Below are 24334 nucleotides of genomic sequence, written 5' to 3' on the forward strand. Positions count from 1 at the left end.
TCGAATCCCAGCACCCACATGGCAGCTAACAACTGTCCGTAACTCCAGTCCCAGGGGATCCGACAGCCTCTTCTGACAGGCACTGCGTGACACAGGTGTACTTATCTACATGCAGGCAATACATGCATATACATAAAATAAAAATAAAAATTCAAAAAAGAACAATCACCATTACTTAAAAGTTATTTCTAGGCTGGGCATGGTGGTGCATGCCTTTAATCCCAGCACTCGGGAGACAGAGGCAGGCAGATCTCTGTGAGTTCAAGGCCAGCCTGCTCTACATAGTGAGTTCCAGGACAGCTGGGGCTACAGGGAGATCCTGTCTCAAAAAGACTAAAAAAAAAAAAAAGTTATTTCTTACTTATGACCTGTTTTATCAACTAGGATATTTTTGATACCAAGAACTTTTGTCTTGTAGATAAACACATTTGAACTCAGGTTAAAAGGGTTATGTGCTGGGAAAGAAGGAAAAGACTGTAAGAAGTGGTTATCAGGCACTTAGTATTTCTTTTTTTCTTAATGTTTATTTTTATGCGTATGAGTGTCATGCCTGCATGTAAGTGCATGTGTTATATGATGCCTGTGGAGGCCGGAAGGCGGCATCAGATTCCCTTAGAACTGGAATTACAGACGGTTGTCAGCCACCAAGTGTGTGCTGGGAATCGAACCCGGGTCCTCTGTAAGAGTAGTCAGTGCTCTTAACTGCTAAGCCATCTCTCCAGCCCCAGCACTTAGTATTTCTGACAAATGCTAGCTAAATGGCTCATAGTGAGCTACTCCTCCTTGCTCAGTTTTGCCTTTTTCTTTTTTGGTTTTTGAGACAGGGTCTATGTAGCCCTGGCTGGTCTGGAACTCACAGGTATTTGCCTGCCTCTGCCTCTTGAGTGCTGGGATTAAAGGTGTGTGCTATCACACCTGGCTAGTTTTTCATCTCTTGGAGACATTGACTCACATTCCTAAAGGATTAAACGAACATTTCATATAAAGTACTCTGTGAGTTCAAGGCCAGCCTGGTCTACATAGTGAGTTCAAGGACAGCTGGGGCTAGAGGAAGACCCTGTTTCAAAAAGACAAAAAAAAAAAAAAGAGTATGTGCTTAGCCTGCACCAGACCCCAGGTTCAATCTTCAGTAGCATAACAACAAATCCCACAAAGATTTTTCACTTTCAGTTAATAATTTTAACACGGAGGGGTGGGGGGAGTTCAGTGGTAGAGTGCTTGCCTAGGATGCTAGAGGCTCTGGGTTTCATTCCCAGCACAGTAAATAATATTAACCTTGACAGCAAGTAAGGGAAACACAGCTAGGTCAATTACCCCCGCCCATTCTGACCTCGTGAGACTCTAGAGCACCAGAAAGGCCTGGTTTATCCTCTGCACCCCTCCCTCTCAAAGCTAAAGCTGACGCCATACCAGGACCATCAAGAAGCAGTTTTGAGCACGTGCGTGCCTGTCAGAGCTGTCTGAGACTTTTCTCAAAAAAGTGCCAATCCCGGAAGCATTGAGCTAGCCGAACAACATCAGGGTCTCACCTGTGTGCATATCATAGTCGCCCGGATAGGCATAGGGATCATAGGCAGCCTGCAAAGAGAAAGACGCAGTCAGAGAGAGATGCTCAGAACGCTCGTCCTCGGGTACACGTGCCAGGCAGGGGGCTAAAGACAGGCAGGAAGACAGGCCCCGCCTCGAGGGCCGCACAGACCTGCGAGCCACGGGCGACGCTACTTTATTCCGGATGCAACACGGCAGAGGAAGGACGCAGAGTACCACCCAGCCTGGAGCAGACGGGCCCCGCTCAAAAGAGCTCGGACGGAAACACAGCCCCGCTGGGTCCAGAATGGAGAGGAGGACGCGCGGAGCCGTAGCCCGGCTGCGCTGAGGCAGGCCGGGCAGGCGGAAGCCGGCAGATTCCAGCCAGATCCGGACACCGCCCCTCCCCGAGGACAGATCCCACAGAGCCCGATCCCGGCGCTGAGCCCGCCGCGCGCGTACGCCCACGTTACCTCAGACTCGTAGTCGTCAGCGGGGTAAGACATGTCGGCGGCGGGGCAAAAACACGGCGGGAGAGAGCGGAAGGAGCGCTCCGCGCCGGCCTGACCAGACCGGAAGTTCCGCACCGCTCAACCTGCCGGGAAGCCGGAAGTCATTCCCCGGCCGGGATGGAACTGAGGTGGTTCAGTTAGGCGTGCAGTAGTAGGGCCGTGCTGTGTTGGAAGGGTGACCGAGGAGCCCGGACATGGTGGTCCCGGGGCAGGAGGATTGCTGCAAGTTCGAGGCTAGCCTGGGTTACATAGCGATTTTCAGGCCAATATAGTCTAGCATCAAAATACAAAGGAAGCGCTGGGCACGCCTTTAATCGCAGCACTCAGGAGGCAGAGGCAGGCAGATCTCTGAGATGGAGGCCAGCCTAGGATACGCAGCGAGTTCCAGGCTAGTTGGGGTTGCAGGGAGGCACTGTCTCAAGAAAATGGTTGACTTCCTCTTCCTGCTTCTAGCTGTAGGGGACCTGACCTTTGATTGTGGTGTAAGTGGTTTCCCTGAGGTGTAAAATGTTCTCAAAAAAGTAAACTGGGAGGGGGTGCTGGACGGGAGAGATGGCTCAGCAGTTAAGAGCACTAGGACCCAGGTTCAGTTCCCAGCACCCACATGGTGGCTAACAACCATCTCCAGTTGCATGGGATCCGATGCCCTCTTCTGGCGTCCGTCTGCACTTCGCAACACCTCTGCACTTACATGCAGGTGAAACACCTCTCAAGCAAAATGAAAAAATAAACCCTGCTCAGCGGGTAAAGGCGTTTGCTGCCTGTTCAGACAGCCTTATTTCTATCCTGGGACCCAGATGATGGAAGAAGATAACCAACAACTCCTGCATGTTGTGCCCTGAGCTCCTCTAGGACACATATGCACACTGGATCAAGAAAAATAGAGATTAAACTTAGTGATGTGAAAGTTGACGTTTGATCTCATGAAGTTAGAAAGCACTATGGGGTGCTCCAAACTTTGGGACTTTTAGATTGGAACAGGCAAAAATGGGGTCATTTGTGGTTTCAGGTGGGGTGGTCTGGAGAACGCAGGCTGTTGGGTAAACTGCAGGAAGCCCTCAAGGTCAAGTTGGGGTTATAAAACAAGTAGGCAGAAACCAGTGTGATTTCTAGAGCTCTTTTTGGCTGCTTAGTTTTTGTCATCTACATAGACTAGCAGAAATCTATGTCCCACTTCTTACCCAAGGTGATTTGCGAATCTCACCAGCCTCCATGTCTCCTGGTCACACAACACCCCAAGCTTTTCCCGGTCAGGTACACTCCCTCTGGGCTTTGGCACACACAGTTACCTACCCTTAGATTAGGATGTTTAGCCAAGATCATTGCCTGACTTTCTGTGTCACTTGACACAGGTGTGTTTGCTCGGCTGCCTTCCATTCAAAACATCCTATTTAGAATTGTCATGCCCAACTCCTTATGCCACCATGATCTTTTTTTTTTTTTATGATGTACAGCTAGGGTTTAATAAAAATATTTTATTTTTGGCTTGGTTGTGCTCGCCTTTAATCCCAGCACTTGGAAAGTAGAGCCAGGTGGATCTCTGTGAGATCAAGACCAGGCTGGTCTACATAGCATGTTTTCCTTTGTGGGTTCTTTATCTCTACGCACCTGCTCCCTGGGCTTAGTCCCTTTTTTAAATTTTTATTTATTTTTTTTATTTTTTGGTCTTTTTGAGATAGGGTCTCCCTGTAGCCCCAGCTGCCCTGGAACTCACTATGTAGACCAGGCTGGCCTTGAACTCACAGAGATCCACCTGCCTCTGCCTCCCGAATGCTGGGATTAAAGGCGTGCGCCACCACGCCCAGCTTAGTCCCTTAAAAAATTTTTTTTTTCTTCTTTTTTAGACAGGGTCTCATTATGTAGCCCTGGACAGAGCTCAGTATATAGACCACGCTGGGCACAATCTTACAGAGATCTGCCTGCCTCTGCCTTCCAATTGCTGGGATTAAAGGTATGTACCCTTACCTGGCCCCTAGTCCTTTTTCTTTCTATCTACCCTTCTACTTTAACTTCCTGGTGGCTTATCTAGTGTAGAAGGTTTAAGTACCTTCCATAAGCTACTAACCTTCAATCTCTGTCTTCACCTCAGACCCTATTCCTGAAACTGACTCATGGACTGCCTACTTGGATGTCTAAGGAAATGAACATGGCAGGGCAGGGCAGTAGCTTAGTGGTAAAGTGCTTCCTAGCATGTATAAAGTTCTGGGTTTGATCCCCAGCATTAAAAATTCCAAGCCAGGCGTGGTGGCACACGCCTTTAATCCCAGCACTAGGGAGGCAGAGACACACAGATCATTGTGAGTTCAAGGTCAGCCTGGTCTACATAATGAGTTCAGGTCAGCTGGGACTGCAGGGAGACCCTGTCTCAAAAAGACCAAAAAAAAAAAAAAAAATCCAAACTTAACTTTCTTCTACAGTTTTCTGAGCTAAAGATAACTTTGGTCTTTCGGCTGTTCAGATCAAAACCTCCACAGCCATCCTCTCCCGTGCCTTATTTATACTCCATAGTCAGTGGGTCTGCACATACTGCTGGCTCCACCTCCAGAAATATTCCTATACACTCACATCTCACCACCTTGTCTCTGTCCTGGTCCAACAGCTGCCCTGGCCTTTTTACTTCCTTCTTAACCCCTATTTGTACAGTTGCATATGAGTTGAGACTACCTCCATTGCTTGACAGTACATTAAGTTAGCTTAGAGAGGCAACTCTAGGCAGTAAACAAAAGCCAATTTTAGACTATGAGATGTCTGATCACAAGGTGTTTGATTTTGCAAGAGTCCTTTGTAGATGCAGAAGCAGGACTTCAAAGGAGCAGGCACTGAGCAAGCCAGAGCACCTGGAAAAGAGGACTTATCATCTGAAACACTGCCATTTTCTCTTGACCTTTTGCCAGGGGTTTGAAGTAGGAAATTTTCTGGCCCTGGGAAGGCATTGGTTGTAATTGTCAGCTTGTCTGGACTCTGCAGCCAGATGTATTTAAAACTCTGCTTTCCAGGACTGGGGGTGGGGGTGGGAGTGGCTTGTTTGTAGCTGGCCTTCTGTCCTGTCTGTTTCAAGGTCCTGAGCTGGAGCTCAGAAGCCCTGCTCACCCCATACTGCACTTGAATTTTAGCCATCAGAGCTTTAAGTGTCACTCTGGTATATACTTCAAGTAAAATCTAAACTGAGGCACATAGTAAAAAGGCCAATGACTGAGCAGGCTGTCTCCTGACCTCACCTTAAATTGTGTCTTTTCCTTTCACTATAGACATTGAAGAGTTAATAGTAAACTATCCACTTACTTGTCTGAGTTTTTGTTTTGTTTTCTTTAGCTTTTGTTTTTTTGAAAAGATCTCAAAAAACCCACTCTGAGCTGTCTAGCATGTATGAAGTTCTGTGTTCTATCCCCAATACAGATAAAAAGCACATGTCTGCAATCTCAGCACTTGGGAGGTGGGCCCAGGAGATCCAGAAGTTCAAGATCATCCTTAGTTACATAGTGAGTTGAGGCCAGGACTGCATGAGATCCTATCTTTAAAAAAAAAAAAAAAAAAAAGCACAATGCTTATGTGGGGATTTGGGGCTGGACAGCTGTCTCAGTGGTTAAGAGTACTTGCTCTTTCAGAGGACCTGAATTCAGTACGTAGCACCCATGTCAGGAGGCTCACAAGCACCTATACCTCCAGTTCCAAGGGAATCCAATACTTTTTCTGGCTCACAGGTACCTATAGACACATGGTATACACGGATACAGATACACATGGTATACGAATAAATTTTGAAAAAATTATCATGGGGGCTGGAAAGATGGCTCAGCGATTAAGAGCACTGACTGCTCTTCCAGAGGACCCGGGTTCAATTCCCAGCACCCACATGGCAGCTAAGAACCACCCTTAACTCCAGTTCCAGGGGAATCCGAAGCCCTCTTCTGATCCCCGCGCCATTGCACGACAGGGGTGCATTCACATACATGCAGGCAATATACTCGTACACATAAAATAAAAATAATAAAATATTTTTTAAAAATTATCGTGGCCGGGCATGGTAGCACACGCCTTTAGTCCCAGCATTTGGGAGGCAGAGGCAGTTGGATCTCTGTGAGTGAGATCGAAGCCAGCCTGGTTTATATAGCGAGTTCAGGCCAGCTGGGGCTACTGGGAGGCCCTGTCTCAAAAAACATCTCCTCCCTCCTTCCCTCCTCTCCTCCCTCCCTCCCTTTCTCTAAAGATAGATATAGATATCGTCACACTAGAAATCGATTTTTGAGCAATAACTGCGTCCATCTCCGTCCTGAAGGATTGCGCTAGTAAAATTACGTTGAATGATAATTCTTCGTTAAATTAGTTATCACCGTGGTGCTAAGAAAACGAAATATATTGAGGAAGCTACCGCTGCCAAATTTGTGGTGATATCTCTAGGTCTTAACAGCTATTTCCTCGTGCATTTTATGGCAAGATTTCTTTTTCTGTTCACTGATTGAAAGTACTGTTATACCATGCTTAGTGTGGTTTCTTCACTTTCCTTCCCGATTGGCTGCAGGAAACATCTCAACGCAATTGGCTGAAGCACTTGCTCCACGTTTTTCCCATGATCCGGCGGGAAGAAAGGGAAGAAGAAAAAAACAAAACAAAACAAAACAACCCCCCCCCACCATGTCCTAAACTCAGTGATTTCATTGGCTTCGGCAGTGACGCTCGCCGACGGCTGTAGCCATTTCTGATTTGTGATTGGCTAATACGCCCGCCAGTCAAGCTGCCGGAAGCCCTGTCCAGTTTTCTAGCTCGTCCTCTGCCGTCCTCGCCCGATTGGCTGTGAGCGGCAGGCAGGGAGAGCTCTCATTGGTCAGCCGCTCCGGGCCCTCCCCCACACTGTTGCCGTGGTTGCAGGTCCGGCCCTCCCGCCTGCTCTCTGACAGCGAGGCTTCCTGAGGAGAGAAAGGGGTCCCGTTGGTCGGTCTAGAACAAGGCTGCTGTTACCAGGCCCGCGCCGAGCCGTTGCCATGGCAGCCGCCGCCGGGGGCGCGGACGACGAGTCGCGCTCCGGCCGTTCGAGCTCGGACGGCGAGTGCGCGGTGGCGCCGGAGCCGCTGACGGAAGCCGGGGGCTTGTTCTCCTTCGCGGACCTGGGGGCGGCGCTGGGCGGCGGCGCGGGCCTCCCCGGCCTCTCGGGGGCCCAGTCTCCGCTGCGCTACCTTCATGTGCTGTGGCAGCAGGACGCCGAGCCCCGCGACGAGCTGCGTTGCAAGATCCCCGCAGGGCGACTGAGGCGAGCCGCCAGGCCGCACTGCCGGCTCGGGCCCACCGGCAAGGAGGTGCACGGTGAGCGGGAGCGGCCGCGGGGAACCCGTCCTCCACCCCTGTCCCGCGCTCGGTACCCCGCACAGAGGGCGGGACCCGGGGTCGCCTCTCACTGCTGGGAATAGTTCTTCGAACTGTTTTCTAAGAAATGGCTGCTGTCAGTTTGCACGCTGAGGTGTTTGCTAGATAGTGGGGTCCCTAGAGAATGCTTTGATTACTGGAGAAGGGAGCCCAGCGCCTGTGGTCGAGCTGTACCAACTTACATGACTGCACAGAGCCGAATTAGACTGTCCTGCCCTTATTCCCTTACGCGCCTGCAGATGCCTTCGGCCTTACAGGGGTGTTGCAAGAGTTAAGTCGGCTTTTGAATACATAGCTGTTATGCTGCATTTGTGATGTACCAAATATTTTTGTGTGATACATTTTCTTTCTTCCTTTTTTTCTTTAGCTTTTGCTATCCTTTCAAGGGATGCATTGTGATCGATGAGAATGGATTTGTACTGAATTTACTAAAAACCAGAAAGAAAATCAGCACACAAAAAAATCCACATTTAAGATGATTTTTTTTTTTTTTTTTTTTTGGTGTTTTTGAGACAGGGTCTCCCTGTAGCCCCAGCTGTCCTGTATTCACCATGGAGACCAGGCTGGCCTGGAACTCACAGAGATCCGCCTGCCTCTGTCTCCTGAGTGCAGGTATTAAAGGCATGTGCCACCACGCCCGGCCAAAATGATTATTTTTAAAATTTATTTTTATGTGCATGAGTGTTCTACCTGCATGTACGTGAGTGTACCACATGTGGGCAGTGCCAGAGGAGGCCATAAGAGGGTCTCCTGGAACTGGAGTTACAGATGGTTGTAGGTGCTGGGAACCAAACATAGGTCCTCTGCAAGAGTAGTCACTGCTCCTAGCCACTGAGCCATCTCTAGCCCTAAAATTATTTTTAATTATGTGTGTCATATGAGGATGTGCACATGAATGCAGGTGCCCTTGAAGATCAGAAGCATCAAGTCCCCCGGAACTGGAGTTGCAGGCAGTTGTGAGCTGCCTGACATAGGTGCTGGGGATTGAACTTGGATCCTCTGCAAAAACAGTACATATTTTTTTTAATATATATATATATATTTATTTTATGAGTATGCGTGTATTGCCTGCATTGTAGGTAAGTGCACCTGTGTCATGCAATGCCCTCGGAGGACAGAAGAGGCTGTTGGATCCCCTGGAACTGGAGTTACCAACAGTTGTTAGCTGCCATTTGGGTGCTGGGATTTGAAGCTGGGTCTTCTGCAAGAACAACCAGTGTTCTTAACCACTGAACCATCTCTCCTGCCCCATCAGTACATATTATTAATCACTGAACTGTCTCTCCAGCCCCTTATAATTTTTTAAATTATATTTATTATTGTGTGCATTAGTTCTTTCCTTCCACCATGTGGGTCTTGGGGATTTGAACTCTAGCCTTCAGGCTTGGCAGCAAGCACTTTTTATTCACTAAGCCATCTGACTGACCCTAAATCCTCCATTTTTGACACCTAGTCTAGTGATTACCATTTGGATACTCTAACCATAATGAGAAATTGTCTTACTCCAGTTCACATAGAAAGTGGCTGTGTCACTATTGGGACCCAAGTTAGGCAGACTCAGTTCCTGCTCTGGTCTGTCTGATTGTATTTTCTACAGTTAGGAATGACATAGTTATTATGACAGACACTGAAGGGAGTGGGGCTGGAGAGATGGCGCAGGGGTTATGAGCACTGGCTGCTCTTGCAGAGGACCTGGGTTTAATTCCCAGCGCCCACAGGACCACTAACAACCTTCCATAACTCCAGTTCCAGGGGATCTGATGCCATCTTCTGGCTTCTGGGCATTGCACGTGTGGGTACACTTACATGCAAGTAAAACAGTCATACACATTAAAATTTTTTTTAAAAAAATATTATTTTATGTGTATGAGTATGTAAGTGCACCTGTGTTGTGCAGTGGCGCAGAGGTCAGAAGAGGGCTTTGGATTCCTCAGGAACTGGAGTTAAGGATGGTTCATAGCCGCCATGTGGGTGCTGGGAATTGAACCCAGGTCCTCTGCAAGAGCAGTCAGTGCCCTTAACTGCTGAGCCATCTCATCAGCCCCCCCCCCCTTTTTATTGGCCTTTTTGAGACCGGGTCTCCCTGTAGCTCCAGCTGTCCTGGAACTCACTATGTAGACCAGGCTGGCCTCGAACTCATCAAGATCCTCCTGCCTCTGCCTCCGGAATGCTGGGACTAAAGGCATGCACTACCACACCGGGCAAAAATAACACACTTTTATAAACCAGAGATGAAAGTCTATAAACTGAAAAAAAAGTCACCAATTTGATTTATTTTAAATCACCACATCTGGGGCTGGTGAGGTGGCTCAGCAGTTAAGAGTACTGACTGCTCTTGCAGAGGACCCTAGTTAGATTCCCAGCATCCACATGATGGCTAACAACATTCCATAACTCCAGTTCCAGGGGATCTCATGCCCTCTTCTGACCTCCAGGGGCACTGCACGACACAGGTGCACTTACACATATGCAGGCAGTACACTCATACACATAAAATAGAAATAATTTAAAAAAAATTAAAACAACATATTCAAGGAAATTAAAACAACCCAACCATAGGAAGTTTTCTCTTCCTGCCATCTTTCTGTGCCACCATCATGGGGAGCATTAGTGTTCTGGCTCATGCTCAAGAGCATCAATAGTGCTGAGAAGTGGGGCAAGAGGCAGGTCCTTATTGCCTACTTCCTTACTGATGGCGAAGCACAGTTACATTGGTGAATTTGAAATCATTGATGAGAGGCTGGAGGGTGGCTCAGTAGTTAAGAACACTGGCTACTCTTGCAGAAGACCTGGGTTCCATTCTCAGCAGGTTCCCAGCACCCTTGTGGTGACCCAGTAGTAATTCCATTCCAGGGGAAATCTGGTGCCCTCTTCTGGCCTCCATGGGCAGTGCATGACACCCGTGGACTTATACAAGCAGAACACCCAACACATAAAAATAAATAGGTTGGGCGTGGTGGCGCATGCTGTTAATCCCAGCACACAGGAGGCAGAGGCAGGTGGATCTCTGTGGGTTCAAGGCCAGCCTGGTCTACATAGTTCTAGGCCAGCTGGGGCTACAGGGAGACCCTGTCTCAAAAAGACCCCCCCCAAAATAAAAATAAATAAATCAAAAAAACAATTAAATTTTTTTTTGGTCTTTTTGAGATAGGGTCTCCCTGTAGCTCCAGCTCACCTGAGCTCACTATGTAGACCAGGCTGGCCTTGAACTCACAGAGATCCACCTGCCTCTACCTCCCTGGGATTAAAGGCATGTGCCACTACTCTCAGCAAAAATATAATTTAAAATTTTAAAAATTGAAATAATTGATAATCACAGAGCTGGGAATATCGTGAACTTCATAGGCAAGTTAAAAAGTATGATGTGATCAGCCCCAGATTTGATGTGTGGCTCAGAGACCTAGAAAAATGGCAGAATAATCTGCCATTTTACCGGTTTCATTTCCTGATACAACCTCAACTGGCATCATGAACGATGAAGAACCAAGACACAAACACAGGATGGAAACCCTGGGACTCTTTCCTACACATGTAAAACATGAGTATAAATAAAATGCCTCAGTGGGGGGAAAGAATAAGGTGTTTTAAAGTCCCCTTTATATGTATTTTTATTTAATATTTTTATTTTATGTGTATAACTATGTCGCCTGCATGCATGTGAGTGCACCTGTGTCATGCAATGCCGAGGAGGTCAGAAGAGGGCGTCAGATTCCCCTGGAACTGGAGTTAAGGACGGTTCGTAGCTGCCATATGGGTGGTGAGAATCAAACCCGGGTCCTCTGCAAAAGCAGTCAGTGCTCTTAACCGCTGAGCCATCTCTCCAGACCCTTAAAGTCCCCTTTAGACTATCTCTGACTCACATGCCTTATAAGGTATTATAAAGATTAAAAGAGCTGGGCATGGTGGCACACACCTTTGATCCCAGCACTTGGGAAGCAGAGGCAGGCAGATCTCTGTGAGTTCAAGGCCAGCCTGGTCTCCATAGTGAATCCAGGTCAGCTGTGGCTACAGGGAGACCCTATCTCAAAAAGACCAAAAAGAAAAAAAAAAGGGTAAAGATTAAAGGAGAATTTGAAAGTGCTGTATAAACAAAAATGTGTTCTGTGGCTGTATACAATTGTTATGTCTGGTTTGCAATTCTTTTGGACCATTTCTCTGGCAACAAAGTATTACTTTCTGTTAACTCTAATATAAAGGTAGTGTTACCAAAAAGGAAAAAGAAAACAAGGCCGGGCATGGTGGTGCACAATTTTTTTTTTTTTTTTTTTTTTTTTTTAAAGAAAAAATGGCTCCACAGGGTGTGGTGACACATACCTTTAATCCCAGCACTTGGAAGGCAGAGGCAGGCAGCTCTGTGCTTCCCAAGTGCTGGGACTACAGGCATGCACCATCATGCCCTGCGGTGGTGCACAATTTTAATCCCAGCACTAGGGAGGGAGAAGCATTCAAATCTCTGGGGGTTCTAGGCCAGCCAGGGCCACATTTAAGACCTGTCTCAAAAAAAAAAAAAAATTCTGCTTAGGAATTACCAAGTTTGGAAAGTCATTTAGGAATGGCCTGCTTTGAAAAATGGATAATAGTGGATTATCGGTGTAATCAGTTCACAAAGAACTTCTACACAAATCATGACTTTTTTTTTTTTTTTTTTTTTTTTTTTTAAAAAAAAAAAAAAAAAAAAAAAAAAGAGGACGATAAATCTATGGATACCAGGCTGGCCTGGAACTCACAGAGATCGGCCTGCCCCTGCCTTACAAGTGCTGGGATTAAAGGCGCACAGCACCACACCTGGCCAATGACATTGTTTTTCTTTCTTTTTTTCAAATTGTCTCAATTTTCTTTGTAACAACTCAGACTGACATGATGACTCAGCCTTGGTTTTTTGTTAGTTTTTGTGGTTTTGAAACAGGATCTCCCTGTCCTGGACCAGGCTGGCTTCAATCTCATAGTGATCTTTAGTACTGAGATTAAAGGTGTGTGCTACTAGGCCTAGCACAGCCTTATTTCTATCTGGTAGGTAGACTCGGGGTGGATAATGCCCACTGGAGGTCACCAGCTGCCACAAGTAGCAGAAAAAGCTCCTACTCCAGAAGTCAGATTTGCTACAGAAAATGGCCTCTCCTCTAGTAGTGGCCCAGTTCCTGCTCCCCCTTGTTCCCAGGCCAGTGTCTTGACACCACCTTTGTCCTTTCAGTATTGCTATGACTGAAGGGTGGGTTGTTAGGGAAAGCTATGAAACTTTCGTTATCATTATTTTTAAAATTGTTCTCTCTTATTCTCTCCTTAGCTCTGAAGAGGCTGAGGGACTCTGCCAATGCCAATGATGTAGAAACAGGTGAGTGTGCACAGTGGGACCCAGGGAGTATAGGGAAGGAAAGTGGTAGGTACTTCATTCCTGAGCAGACAGCTTGCCAGCTCACCTGTATTTCTGTGGAGTAGGCTCACTGAATTTACTACCTGATACTGCAGTCAGTGTACAGAAGGCAAATCAGGCTCAGGTATTCCCTCACCATGCTCCTCTCTCACCCTGTCTCTGGGTGTCATAGCTCTTATCACCCTGTGGGCTTTCTGATGCTGGGCACCATGTCTGCTTTTGTATCACTGGTACCCAGCACGATCCTCAGCAAGCAGCAAGTGCCCATTTTGGAACTTCTGGCTTCCAGGAGTGAAGGCTCCACCTCAAGTGCCAGGTGGCCATCTGCCACCTCTGCCTGCTCAGTAGATGGTTCTCAGACCTGTTGTTGACAGAGCATCTCAGAGGCATGAGTGGGGCCCCTCTGAAGACAGCACATCTGGCTTTCTTTTACTGCTTTCCAGTGTCTGCTAAGTGATGACGCCATAATAGCATCAAAGGTACAAGGACAGCTTCTACAACAAAATATTTAACTGACTTAATGCTTCCCATGCAGAGAAAATAGTATGTTAATTTACTGTGGCTGCTCTATTGTCAGATTCTTGTCACTAGGACTAAATACCACTGAAGGGAGGAAAGATATATTTTGGCTCATGATTCCCAAGTTTTTTCAAATTAGGTGGTTGTGGTGGAGTATGCCCATGATTCCAGCTGTCCAGGGGCAAAAATAGTTGGATCACAACTTTTATTGTTGTTGTTCTTTTTGAGACAGAGTCTCCCTGTAGCCCAGCTGGCCTAGAACTTGCTATGGAGATTAGGCTGGCCTCGAACTCACAGAGACCTATCTGCCTCTGCCTCCCAAGTGCTGGGATTAAAGGTGTGCACCACCACGGCCAGCTGGATCACAAATTTAAGGCCAGTTTAGTCTACATAGCAAATTCCAGAACATCCTGGGTTACAGAGGGAGATAAAAATAATAGGTTTCAGTTCATCATTGCTAGGTGGGCATGTCAGGACAGAGCCACTAATATGGTGACAGAAAGCAGAGTGAGTATGTGTGTGCTCTCAGGCTCTCTCCTTTCTTCCTGGGCTCCCAGCCTATGGGATAATTCTGTCCACAATCAGGGTAGGACTTCCTTAATCTCTGAGAACACCCTCATAAGTAGAACCTGGGATGTGATTTGCTCATCTCCTAAGAGCTTCTCCCATTAAATTGACAAATCAAGATGAACCATTATAGCTGTCTTAACAAATTATCCAGTTCTGGCCGGGCGTTGTGGTGCATGCCTTTAATCCCTGCTCTGGGGAGGCAGAGGTAGGCACATGTCCATGAATTTAAGGCCAGCCTGGTCTACATAGTTCCAGGCCAGCGGGGACTACTCTATCCCCAAAAAACAAACTCACAAATAAATATAGTTCTGGAGATCAGAAGTCCAACACAGGTCTCCCTAGCCAGGCTAAACTGAGGTGTCAGCAGGGCTGCATTTCTTCCTGAATACTCTCAGGGAGAATCTGTTTCTTTGCCTTTTGCAGCTTCTAAGGTGCCCAGGTTCCTTGGTACTAGGTCTCTTTCTCATCTTCAAAGCCAGCAATGGTGGGCTGAGTCCTCATCTTGCCATCTCTTTGTTCCTTGAAGCAGGAAAAAGGTCCTGTAATTTTAAGGAATCAGGCAGCTACATTGGGCCTGCATAATTCAGTATTGTCCCCACACCTTACAGTCTTCAGCCTTGAGCAAATCGCAAAATTCTTTTTTGCCATGTAAGATAACATGAATTCCTAAAATTTGGGGACCATTATTCTACTTCCCTTCCATGTACATCATTCTGTTTTGGGTAGGATGCTCTGGTCAACAGGTAAGATGTGAGCATTGATGAAAGGTTACAGGAGCCAGCTTACAGCAAGTATAGGCTGGCTGGAAGCAGTTACCCCAGGGACCTACTTCCAGAGAGTCCCCTGCCTCTGTCATCACAATAGTCAGCAGGCCAGGAAACTGAAGGTTGTCTACTCACCTTGGTCTCTTCTGTGAAATTTAATATTTTAGAGTATTTGAGTCACAACTTAGTTTTATGGTGAAAAATAATAGGCATTCTTTATTTCTTTTTACATTTATTTATTGGGGATCAGTAAATGTCATATTGTGCTTGTGGAGGTCAGAGGATACTTAAAAGAATCCATTTTCTCTTTCTACCATATGGGTTCTGGAGATTAAATTCAGATCATCAGGGTATTTGTCTGATCATTAAATTCAAACAAATACCCTTAACCACTGAGCCATCCCATCTACCTAGGCTTTCTTTTTTAACTATCTCTAGTATGTGGAAGAGAAGAGGGTTAGGGTTAGGGCTAGTGTCCTTTAGTCTGGTATTGAACTTATGGTTCTTCTGCCTCAGCCTCCAGAGTGCTGTGGTTATAGGTGTGTGCTACCACATTCAACTAGCCAGTCAGCGTTACTAACTGAACAGATATTTGCAGGATACTATGCCTGATATCCAAGCTCTGAAGATTAACAAAACCAGCTGGGCATGGTGGCACACTCCTGTAATCCCAGCACTTGGGAAGCAGAGGCAGGTGGATCTCTGAGTTCAAGGCCAGCCTGATCTACATAGCGAGTTCCAAGCCAGCTGGGGCTATGGGGAGACCCTGTCTCAAAAAAACTGAAAAAAAAGATTAACAAAACCAAACAACCAAACACCTGTAATATAGTCAGGGAGGAAGACCATGAACGGATATCATTTCAAAACCAGAACCAGAACACAAAACACAACAGTGGTGTGTTCAGCTGGAGCATAGAACCTGGCTTTGCAGCCCACTTGGCCTTCTCTTACCTGGGTGAATGTGGCCTTTGAACCTCATGCCATCTGTCTGGGCCCAAGTATCCTGGTCTGTGAAGTGGGTTCTGTGACATTTTGCTTAGCTGTTGAGAGGCTGATGCCTGGCTGGAACTCAGTGTACACTGTACCATGAGGATTATACTAGAATGGTACAGGCTCTTGCTGTTAAGGAACAGAATGAACAGGATACTGGAGAGGTGTGGCAGAGAAGGGAAGGGGCTGGCTCAGCTGGAGGAGAGCTGCGTGGAGGGGAAGTGCTTTGGATTATGGCTGGAAGGACTCAGATCCTTGAGCTGTTTCCTGGGGGAAAGAGACCAAAATGTTGCTAACTCTAAAATGACATTTGGCAGCAATTTTCCCCACTTTCGCTGGCCATGGACATTAGTATGTAATGTCTCACCCTTTCTGATGCCTCCAAACAGGCAGAGAAGGAATTTCACATCCATTATCCTCATTGCGGCAGCTCTGCAGATAGGCAGGGTGGAGATAATGCCCGTTTGCTGGTGACCTGCCGCCCAAGTCCAGGCCTTCACACCTGACCCCAGCCTAGCTCCTGCCACCCCTCATGCTGATGGCAGTGCACTCCTTGCCCTTTTGCTTAGCCTGGGACTTTGTAGGGCCTCCATGGCCTGTGCTCTGCCCCTCTAAAGGGCTGCCTCTTGGTACCCAAGTAAGTGCCAACTAGTAGCTTGGGCAGCTGCGTCCTGCTGGAATGGATGTGTGTCGTCCAAGCTGAGCTAGAAAGATGGGCTCATAGCCCATCCTGGGGTTTCTGTGACTCTACAGTTCCTCCCTGAGGTTAAGAGTCTCCTCTGATGTTCTATCCCTAGAAACATAGGTTAAACACAGGAGGACAAATTCATGGTCATGGCATTCCTCATGGTGCCAGTAGTCCCTGAGGGACCAGCATCTGGGAGGGACCATCTTGTATATTATGGACTGCTCATCTGGAGGGACCCCTGGGAACTGTATCGTAGCTAACACTGCTGCTTTCTCACCCTTCCTCCCTGTGCATCTTGGTGGTCAGTGCAGCAGCTGCTGGAAGATGGCACAGATCCCTGTGCAGCTGATGACAAGGGCCGTACAGCCCTTCACTTTGCCTCCTGCAATGGCAATGACCAGATTGGTGAGTCCTGGGGAGGGAGCAGATGATGCTTGAGACCAGTGGCATCTCTCCATACAAAATGGAGGAGGCATTGCTGCCTGCATGCCTCAGGGGGGATCTAAGGGAGACCTGTGAAAGCAGCCCTGCTAGGCCAGATGACAGCAGGTGAGGGAGGTTCCAGTGAGCAAGCTGGAGGCGGCAGGGCCAGGCCCTTGAGACATCCAGGCAGTGCCAAATGTGGCAGCATGCTGGACTTGTGTTTTTAAGTTATGGTATACCTTCCAAACAGTGAACTGTATATGTGTGTATGGTGATGTAACCATTACCAGATAAGATGTAGACTGCCCAGCATCCCAACAGCCCAGTTCTTATGCCCATCTGGACCTTGTTCAGCCAAACTAGGGTTGCTTGCTTTTGAATTTCACATAGATGGAAGCACATAGTATCCACATCTTTGTGCATACTCTGAAATTAAAGCAAAATTATATTATGTCCCTAAAAAACTCCCTTGAGCCTATACCACACTTGGGTGTCTTACTTTCTGCAACTCTTCTTCGAGAAGCTCGCACCCATGCTTTTGGCTATGCCTTACTTTCTTTTGTTTGTTTTGTTGCCTTGAGACAGGGTCTCCCTGTAGCCCCAGCTGGCCTACAACTCACTTATATAGACCAATGGCCTCAATCTCACAGAGAGCCTGTCTCCTGAGTGCTATTAAAGGCTTGCACCACCATGCCTGGTGGGGTGTGCCTTACTTTCTTCTGAGCACCTCTTCTAACCCTCATTCTGAATCCTATATTAAAACATCTTTTTTGAGACAGGGTCTCCCTGTAGCCCTAGCTGGCCTGGAACTCACTATATAGACCAGGCTGGCCTTGAACTCACAGAGATTGCCCACCTGCCTCTGCCTCTGCCTCCCGAGTGCTGGGATTTAAGGTGTGCACCACCACGCCAGGCATAAAATATCTTTAATATAATTTTCAACCCTGTTTATTAAAAAAAATTACTTCTGGGTTAGTCCATGAGTGTTGTGGAGATGAGTCATTTGTCCTTGTGCTGGTTCATATCTCACTGTGTGCGTTGTCATCCTGTTTACCCACTCTGTGTGTTTGTCATTGTTTACCCACTTCCGGGGATGGACACTTACATTGTTCCCAGGTTTGGCTTCATGCACAAAGCTACTGTGAACATTCTCTCACTGTGGCATAGTGACTGGAAGTACACACCTCTGTGGGCTTAAACATGGACTGGGATTGTTAGTTTCCTGGGTACACACAAGTATAGCTATAGGAGGCACCCAAGGGGATGTGCCAGTCTCCACTCCTCCTCCCACTAGCAGTGGCTCCAGAGTCTTGAATCCATGCCCATACCGCCTGTTGCTTCTTATAACTCCTTGTGGTTTAATTTGCATTTCTCTGATGACCTATGATGTTGAATGCCTCTTTGTTTCCTGACCATTTTTGCATCCCCTTTTGTGAATTATCCAAGTTTTTTGTCCATTTTTCTAAACAAATTGTTTTTTTTTTCTTACTGACTTGTAGGAATCTTTTACATTCTAGATACAAATCATTTATTGATTATAAGTATCTCACAAAGTCACTGATTTTTATTCTTCAGGGTTTTTTTTTCTTCCTGTGTCTTGTTTTTTTGTTTTTTGTTTTTTTGTTTTTTTGTTCTTTTTGAGACAGGGCCTCCCTATAGTCCCAGCTGCCTTCAAACTCACTATGTGACCAGGCTGGCCTTGAACTCACAGAGATCCTCCTACCTCTGCCTCCCAAGTGCTAGGTCTATAAGAGCGTGCCACCACTCCCGCCTTGTTTTTTGTTTTTTTTTTTTTGAAACAGGGTCTCCTTAAAGCTCCAGCTGATCTGGAGCTCACTGTGTAAATTAGGCTGGCCTTGATCTCACAGAGATCTGCCTGCCTCTGGCTCCCCAGTGCTGGGATTAAAAGTGTCTGCCACTATGCCTGGCTGTTTGTGGGTTTTTGTTTTTGTTTTTGTTTTTTTAAATTTTTTAAATTGAATTTTTGTGTATTTCATATAGAACATCGTAATCATCTTTATACCTCCTTCTTCATTGGCTCCCTCCCAAAGCTATTTGTTATTTGTGTTAAGGCCTGTCATGTCGAGTTAGTGTCCCCAGCTGTCCCTCAGTGCAAGTTCATCCACTGAGGTCTAGTCAGCCTATCTAGGGTCCCTCCCTTTAAGATCAGCTCTTCCTCACCCAGCAGTAATTGGCTGCCAATAATTCTTCAACTAAAATTGGGGCCTGCTGTCCATTTCCACAGTTCTTTCCTGGATTGTTGGTTGTTTTTTTTTGTTTTTTTTTTGTTTTGTTTTTTATATAGTATTAGGCTTTTTGTCTTTTTTTAGTATTTTATTTTATGTATATGAGTGTTATGCCTGCACGTAAGTAAGTGCATCCGTATTGTGAAATTCCTGAGGAGGACAGAAGAGGCTATCAGATTCCCTGGAATTGGAATTACAGACAGTTATTAGCTGCCATGTGGGTGCTGGGATTTGAACCCAGGTCTTCTGCAAGAACAGTCAGTGTTCTTAACTGCTGAGCTGTCTTTCCAGCCCCTGTTGGTTTTTTGAGACACATCTCACTTTGTAGCCCTGAATGGCTTAGAACTCTATGTAGGCCAAGCTGACCTTGAACTCACAGAGATGCTCTTGCCTCTGCCTCCCAAGTGCAGGGATTAAAGGTGTGCACCACCACTCCAGGCTAAGGTTTATTTTTATTATGGGTGTATGTGTATGTCTGTGTGTCTGTATGAGAATATGCCACCTGTGTGCAGGTACCCACAGTGACCAAAAGAGGGTGCCAGATCTCCTGGAGCTGGAATTATAGGTTGTGAGCAACTGACATGGGTGCTAGGAACCAAATTTGGGTCCTCTGAAAGAGCAGCAAGTGCTCTTAACGACTGAGCCATCTCTCCAGCCTCCTGTTTGTTTGTTTTTATGTGTAGGAATGTTTTGTATACATGTCTGTAAGTGCACCACAAATGTGCAATACCCATGGGGTTAAAAGAGGGTGTTAGGTCCCCTGGAACTGGGGTTACAGATTGTTGTTAACTACCATGTGGCTGCTAGGAACTGAACCAGGTCCTCTGGCAAAGCAGCCACTGCTCTTAACTGCTGAACCATCTCTGTAGCCCCATTGGTTTTTGTTTTGTTTTGTTGTAAATATTTGTTATTTTTATTTTATGTGTATGAGTGTATTGCCTGCATGTAGGTAAGTGCACCTCTGTTGTGCAATGCCAGAGGAGGACAGAAGAGGCCATCAGATTCCTTGGAACTGGAATTATGGACAGTTGTTAGCTGCCATGTGGGTGCTGGGATTTGAACCCAGGTCTTCAAGAAAAACCAGTGTTCTTAACCACTGAGCCATCTCTCTAGCCCTGTCTGTTTTGTTTTTTAAAGATGATTTTATATAGCATAGGCTGACCTTGAACTTGACACGTAGCTAAGGAACACCTTGAATTCCCGATCCTTCTGCTTCTGCCTCCCAAGTGCTGGGCAGATTACAGGTGTGCACCACTACATCTGGACGGGCTTTCACTTTGCTCTTCTCTTCTCTTCTCTTCTCTTCTCTTCTCTTCTCTTCTCTTCTCTGCTCTGCTCTCCTCTCCTCTCCTCTCCTCTCCTCTCCTCTCCTCTGCCCTCCCCTGCCCTCCCCTCCCCTCCCCTCTCCTCTTTTTTGTGTATTAAGGATTGAACCCAGGCTCACACATTAGGCAAGTGCTCTACTACTGATCTATATCCCCAGCCCTCTTCTCACTTTTTATTTTGTGACAGGGTCTAGCTAAGTTGTCCAAGTTGACCTTCAGCTCACTTTGAAATCCAGGTCGGCCTTGAACTTGAAATCTTCCAGTCTCAGAGTCCTGATTCAGTTGGAATTACAGAAACCACCAGGCCCAGCTCCAATTTATCATTCTTTTCTTTCTTATGGTTACTGGTAATTGGCAAGCCCTTGGAAATGCCACAATCCACACAGAGGTTGTCCGGGACTGCTGAGGAGGGGGAGACTGTTCATGGAGCCTAGCACCATCTATGGCTCACAATGTGGAACTTAGCTGTAGGTGGAACTGTAAGAGGAATAGGAAATGCCTCCAGGAGCTTTCACTGAAGCTCTCTTCAATCAGATAGTACCTGTAGAGGCTAAGAGGCCCTCCTAGAATCCTCATTCCTGATCCTCACTCAGGTCCTATATATAAACCCTGTAGAGTGCATGAGTGAATAAATGAATGAGTAAATCAGCACAGGGAACTGTGTCTGGGATCTACACACCACACTCCAAGCAAGCCTCTCTACTGGCTTAGGTGTGAGGTTTGGTGGAAACCTCTAACCATGTGTCTTGGGTTTTTCCCTTTCCAGTGCAGCTACTCCTGGACCATGGGGCTGACCCCAACCAAAGGGATGGTCTGGGTAACACGCCACTACACCTAGGTAAGTCCTCAAAAGCCACCAAAGTAGGCTTCTAAGATGTTGAGCCTGGGGTTCCTCAGATACTCAGCGATACCTCCCAGCATCCCCAGAGAGCCTGAGCCTTGAGCCTACATTCCCCACCACACTGTGTTCCACGGAACATTCAGTTGCTCAGCAGTTGGCTGTGTGCTTGGCGTAGTTCCTTCAGCAACCTGGACTGGCTGCAAAGCACTTCTCCTAGAAAGGGGTTATGAGCCCTTTGGCTGCCCCAGCCTTGCTGTCAACTCACATTGTAAATTACAGTAAGTCCCATCTTCAGGCCTCAGTTTCGCCAGCTATCCAGGGAGAAAGTTGGACTTGATTGCCGAGTCCTGCCTCACGCATGGTGCTCTAGTGACTCTTCTTAGGAGGTAACTTGGCTCAGGCACACTCAGACACTGCTCTGCTTCCTCCCTCCCCATGTTCCTTGATTATGTCTCTCTCCTTCCTCAGCGGCCTGCACCAACCATGTGCCTGTCATCACCACACTGCTTCGAGGAGGTATGTGGCCCTTCCCTTCTTCCCTCTCTTCTCTTGCCCTCACCTCCAGCATGCTTCCCTTTGCCTGTTCCCACAGGGGCCCGTGTAGATGCCCTGGACCGAGCTGGCCGCACACCCCTGCACCTGGCCAAGTCCAAGCTGAACATCCTGCAGGAGGGCCATTCCCAGTGCCTGGAGGCTGTGCGGCTAGAGGTGAAGCAGGTAAGTAAGCTCTCTCCCTGGATAGGTGTTGAGCTTACCAGACCACCTGCCTCTTACCCCAGGACTCTTGATCTCACTTACTCCCAGGCCCCTGCTCCATTGTGCCTGTGCTAACAACGTTGGGCCTGTGCCTGTCTCTTGGCCAGAAGCTCAGCTCACCCTGTCCTTCCAGATTATCCACATGCTGCGGGAGTACCTGGAGCGCCTAGGACGGCATGAACAGAGGGAACGGCTGGACGACCTCTGTACCCGCCTCCAGATGACAAGTACCAAAGAGCAGGTAAGCTGCAGCTACAGCACTTGGCAGGATCCTCGGGCAGGGCCCCAATGAAGCCAGACGTTTGTATCAGAAAGAGGCTGTGCCTGTGGTATTGTGGCCTGCCATGGTCCTCACATCCTCTGTCCACTTCCCTAAAGCCACGGTGACTGGTGTGTGTGTGTGTGTTCACTGCCTTGCTCTCTAAGGCAATCCTAGGTCACCTGGTTTCAAGGATGAACCCTCAGTCAGCTGTCCCATAGTCAGAGAGAGGGTTGGTGATACCTAGGCCCACATAAGGTTAGAAAGGACCCTGCTAAACCCCATGTAGAAATCTCCAGTCTGTTTCCTCCCTCAGAAACACTAGAAGAGGGGAACCATTTTGTATGTTCTTGGGAGGATATATTCTGTGCCTGGGGCTGTAATCCCCTGGAACAGCCTGGGTGTCTTCCTGCAGGTGGATGAAGTGACCGACCTCCTGGCCAGCTTCACCTCCCTCAGTCTGCAGATGCAGAACATGGAGAAGAGGTAGCAAGAGAGGCCCCTGCCTTCCTGCTCTGTCACCACCCTCATGCTCTCCACTTTGAGTACAAGGAAAGAGCCCTGGGGACTTTGGGGCTCCACTTTGCCCTTAGATGCTGAGGGCAGAGCTGCTCTCAGACAGTCTCCATCATCTCCATGGGCCAGGACCACAGCCCCAGCTCCTGCTACATTTTGCCGACCTCTAGCCACACTTCAGCTCTGGCTGATATGCACTGTCCTAGCCTCCTCCTATGTCCTCCATGGTGCCCCCAGCAGGCTCCAGAGCTTTGTCTGTATTTCTTCCAGGCCATGGGGTTATTACCATTAGCTGACTTTGGGAAGGAGCTCTCAAGCCACTAGCGCTGCTTCGCCCAAGGAAATCTCCAACTCCTTCCCTCCTAGCCATTGAAATACTGGGAGGGGGATCTGTTTTGTAGCCCATTTGTCAGAGGTAGATAGTGGTCCAGGTGCCCAGGTCCTCATCCAGGAACCTGTGGGCCTTACATAGTACGACAAGAGGTTATACAGATACAACTAAAAGTATCGAGGAGAGATGATCCTGGATCATCTAGGTGGGCTGGATGTAATCACAGGGAGCCTTGTGGGAAGGAAGTAGGCATTGGAAGAAATGAGACTGCTGCTGTGCGGATGTGAAAGGTCAAGGAGCGAAGGCACAGGTACCTCCAGGAGTGGGAGGAGGGCAGCAAATGGATTCCCCTCTCAGACCCTCCAGCCAGGGACTGGCTCTGCTGACAGCTGTATTTGAACTCAGCAGGACAGTTTTAGGTTCTAGCCCCCAGAACTGTGAGAATAAATCTGTTGTTTAAGCCACTCTCTTAGTGTGACTTGTAATGGCAACAGGAAATTGGGAAAGTAGTTCGGGTTCAGACTCATCTTAGAGAAGGTTTTAGGTTTGCTGAACAGTTGTCAACCCCACCCTGAAAGAGGACACAGCCCTGGGGGCGGGGCACACATGGGCGGTAACTCCTGGAGGGGTTGGGGGTCTACCTAAGGGAAATAGGGTGCAAATGGGCCTGCCTCTCTCCAGAAAAGCATTCAGCCACAGGCTTCTAGGCACTCAGTCCATGTCTGGCCTGGCACTGTCCCACTTTCTCTCTCTCTCTCTCTCTCTCTCTCTCTCTCTCTCTCTCTCCCCCCCCCCTCTCTATCTTTTTGAGGCAGGGTCTCCCTTTCTCCCTATAGCCCCAGCTGGCCTGGAACTCACTATGGAGACCAGGCTGGCCTTAATCTCACAAAGATCTGTCTTCCTCTGTCTCCTGAGTGCTGGGATTAAAGGCATGTGCCACCATGTCTGGCTGTATTGTCTCCCTTGCCAGGTGGGAAGCTCTGACCCCTTCCAGAGGAGAGCCTGTTCCCAGATCCCAGCTTGGTATGATTTTAGCCTGAATTAAACTCTTGAAATCCAGCCACTCCCCAGACCCAAAAAGAAGGAGAGTATAGGATTCCCATCTCCACTACTCTGGGGAGGACAGCCAAAGTCCTCCGTGTTGGCAGGGCTAGGAAGCCAAGGTGCTGTGGTAGCCCCAAGGCTGGGGAGGAGGCAGCCGCTACCCCTGCTGAACAAAGGGAGGCGCTAAGTGTGGTGGGGTAGCCTTTCTTCCTCTCTGCCCAAGTGACTGACTTCTGGTAAGCCTACCTTCTTGTGGCCCAGGGGTGCACTTGAACTTACTCTCTTCTAGCAGCT

At 47.7% G+C, this 24334-nt stretch overlaps 2 protein-coding genes across 2 annotated transcripts in view; one reads left to right on the forward strand and one right to left on the reverse strand.

The window, feature by feature from the left end:
• Eif3l (eukaryotic translation initiation factor 3 subunit L) overlaps window positions 1-2129 on the reverse strand; it is a 22447-nt gene extending 20318 nt beyond the window's left edge. Inside the window, exons 1-2 of the mRNA XM_008851284.3 lie at window positions 2001-2129; window positions 1530-1578 (exon numbers count right to left, since the gene is read on the reverse strand). Of these exons, the coding sequence (XP_008849506.1) occupies window positions 1530-1578; window positions 2001-2033 (82 nt within the window). The 5' untranslated portion in view covers window positions 2034-2129. The remainder of the gene's footprint in view (window positions 1-1529; window positions 1579-2000) is intronic.
• A 4697-nt stretch (window positions 2130-6826) lies between these two features.
• On the forward strand, window positions 6827-23460 carry Ankrd54 (ankyrin repeat domain 54). Its single transcript, XM_008851286.2, has 8 exons — window positions 6827-7337; window positions 12682-12729; window positions 16606-16704; window positions 21060-21131; window positions 21603-21650; window positions 21727-21851; window positions 22024-22131; window positions 22565-23460. Exons 1-8 carry the CDS (start codon window positions 7019-7021, stop codon window positions 22637-22639), a joined length of 894 nt encoding a protein of 297 aa, XP_008849508.1. The 5' UTR covers window positions 6827-7018; the 3' UTR covers window positions 22640-23460.
• The last annotated feature ends 874 nt before the right edge of the window (window positions 23461-24334 follow it).

Source organism: Nannospalax galili, unplaced genomic scaffold (genome assembly GCF_000622305.1).
Source record: "Nannospalax galili isolate Female #2095 unplaced genomic scaffold, S.galili_v1.0 scaffold445, whole genome shotgun sequence".
Lineage (NCBI taxonomy): Eukaryota > Metazoa > Chordata > Mammalia > Rodentia > Spalacidae > Nannospalax > Nannospalax galili.

Excerpts from the sequence above, each read along its gene's own strand:
- Ankrd54 (XM_008851286.2), top strand. The coding sequence starts at position 7,019 with ATGGCAGCCGCCGCCGGGGGCGCGGACGACGAGTCGCGCTCCGGCCGT. Across the intron at positions 16,705-21,059 it reads CAATGGCAATGACCAGATTG|TGCAGCTACTCCTGGACCAT; the intron begins GTGAGTCCTGGG and ends TTCCCTTTCCAG. Across the intron at positions 22,132-22,564 it reads TGACAAGTACCAAAGAGCAG|GTGGATGAAGTGACCGACCT; the intron begins GTAAGCTGCAGC and ends GTCTTCCTGCAG.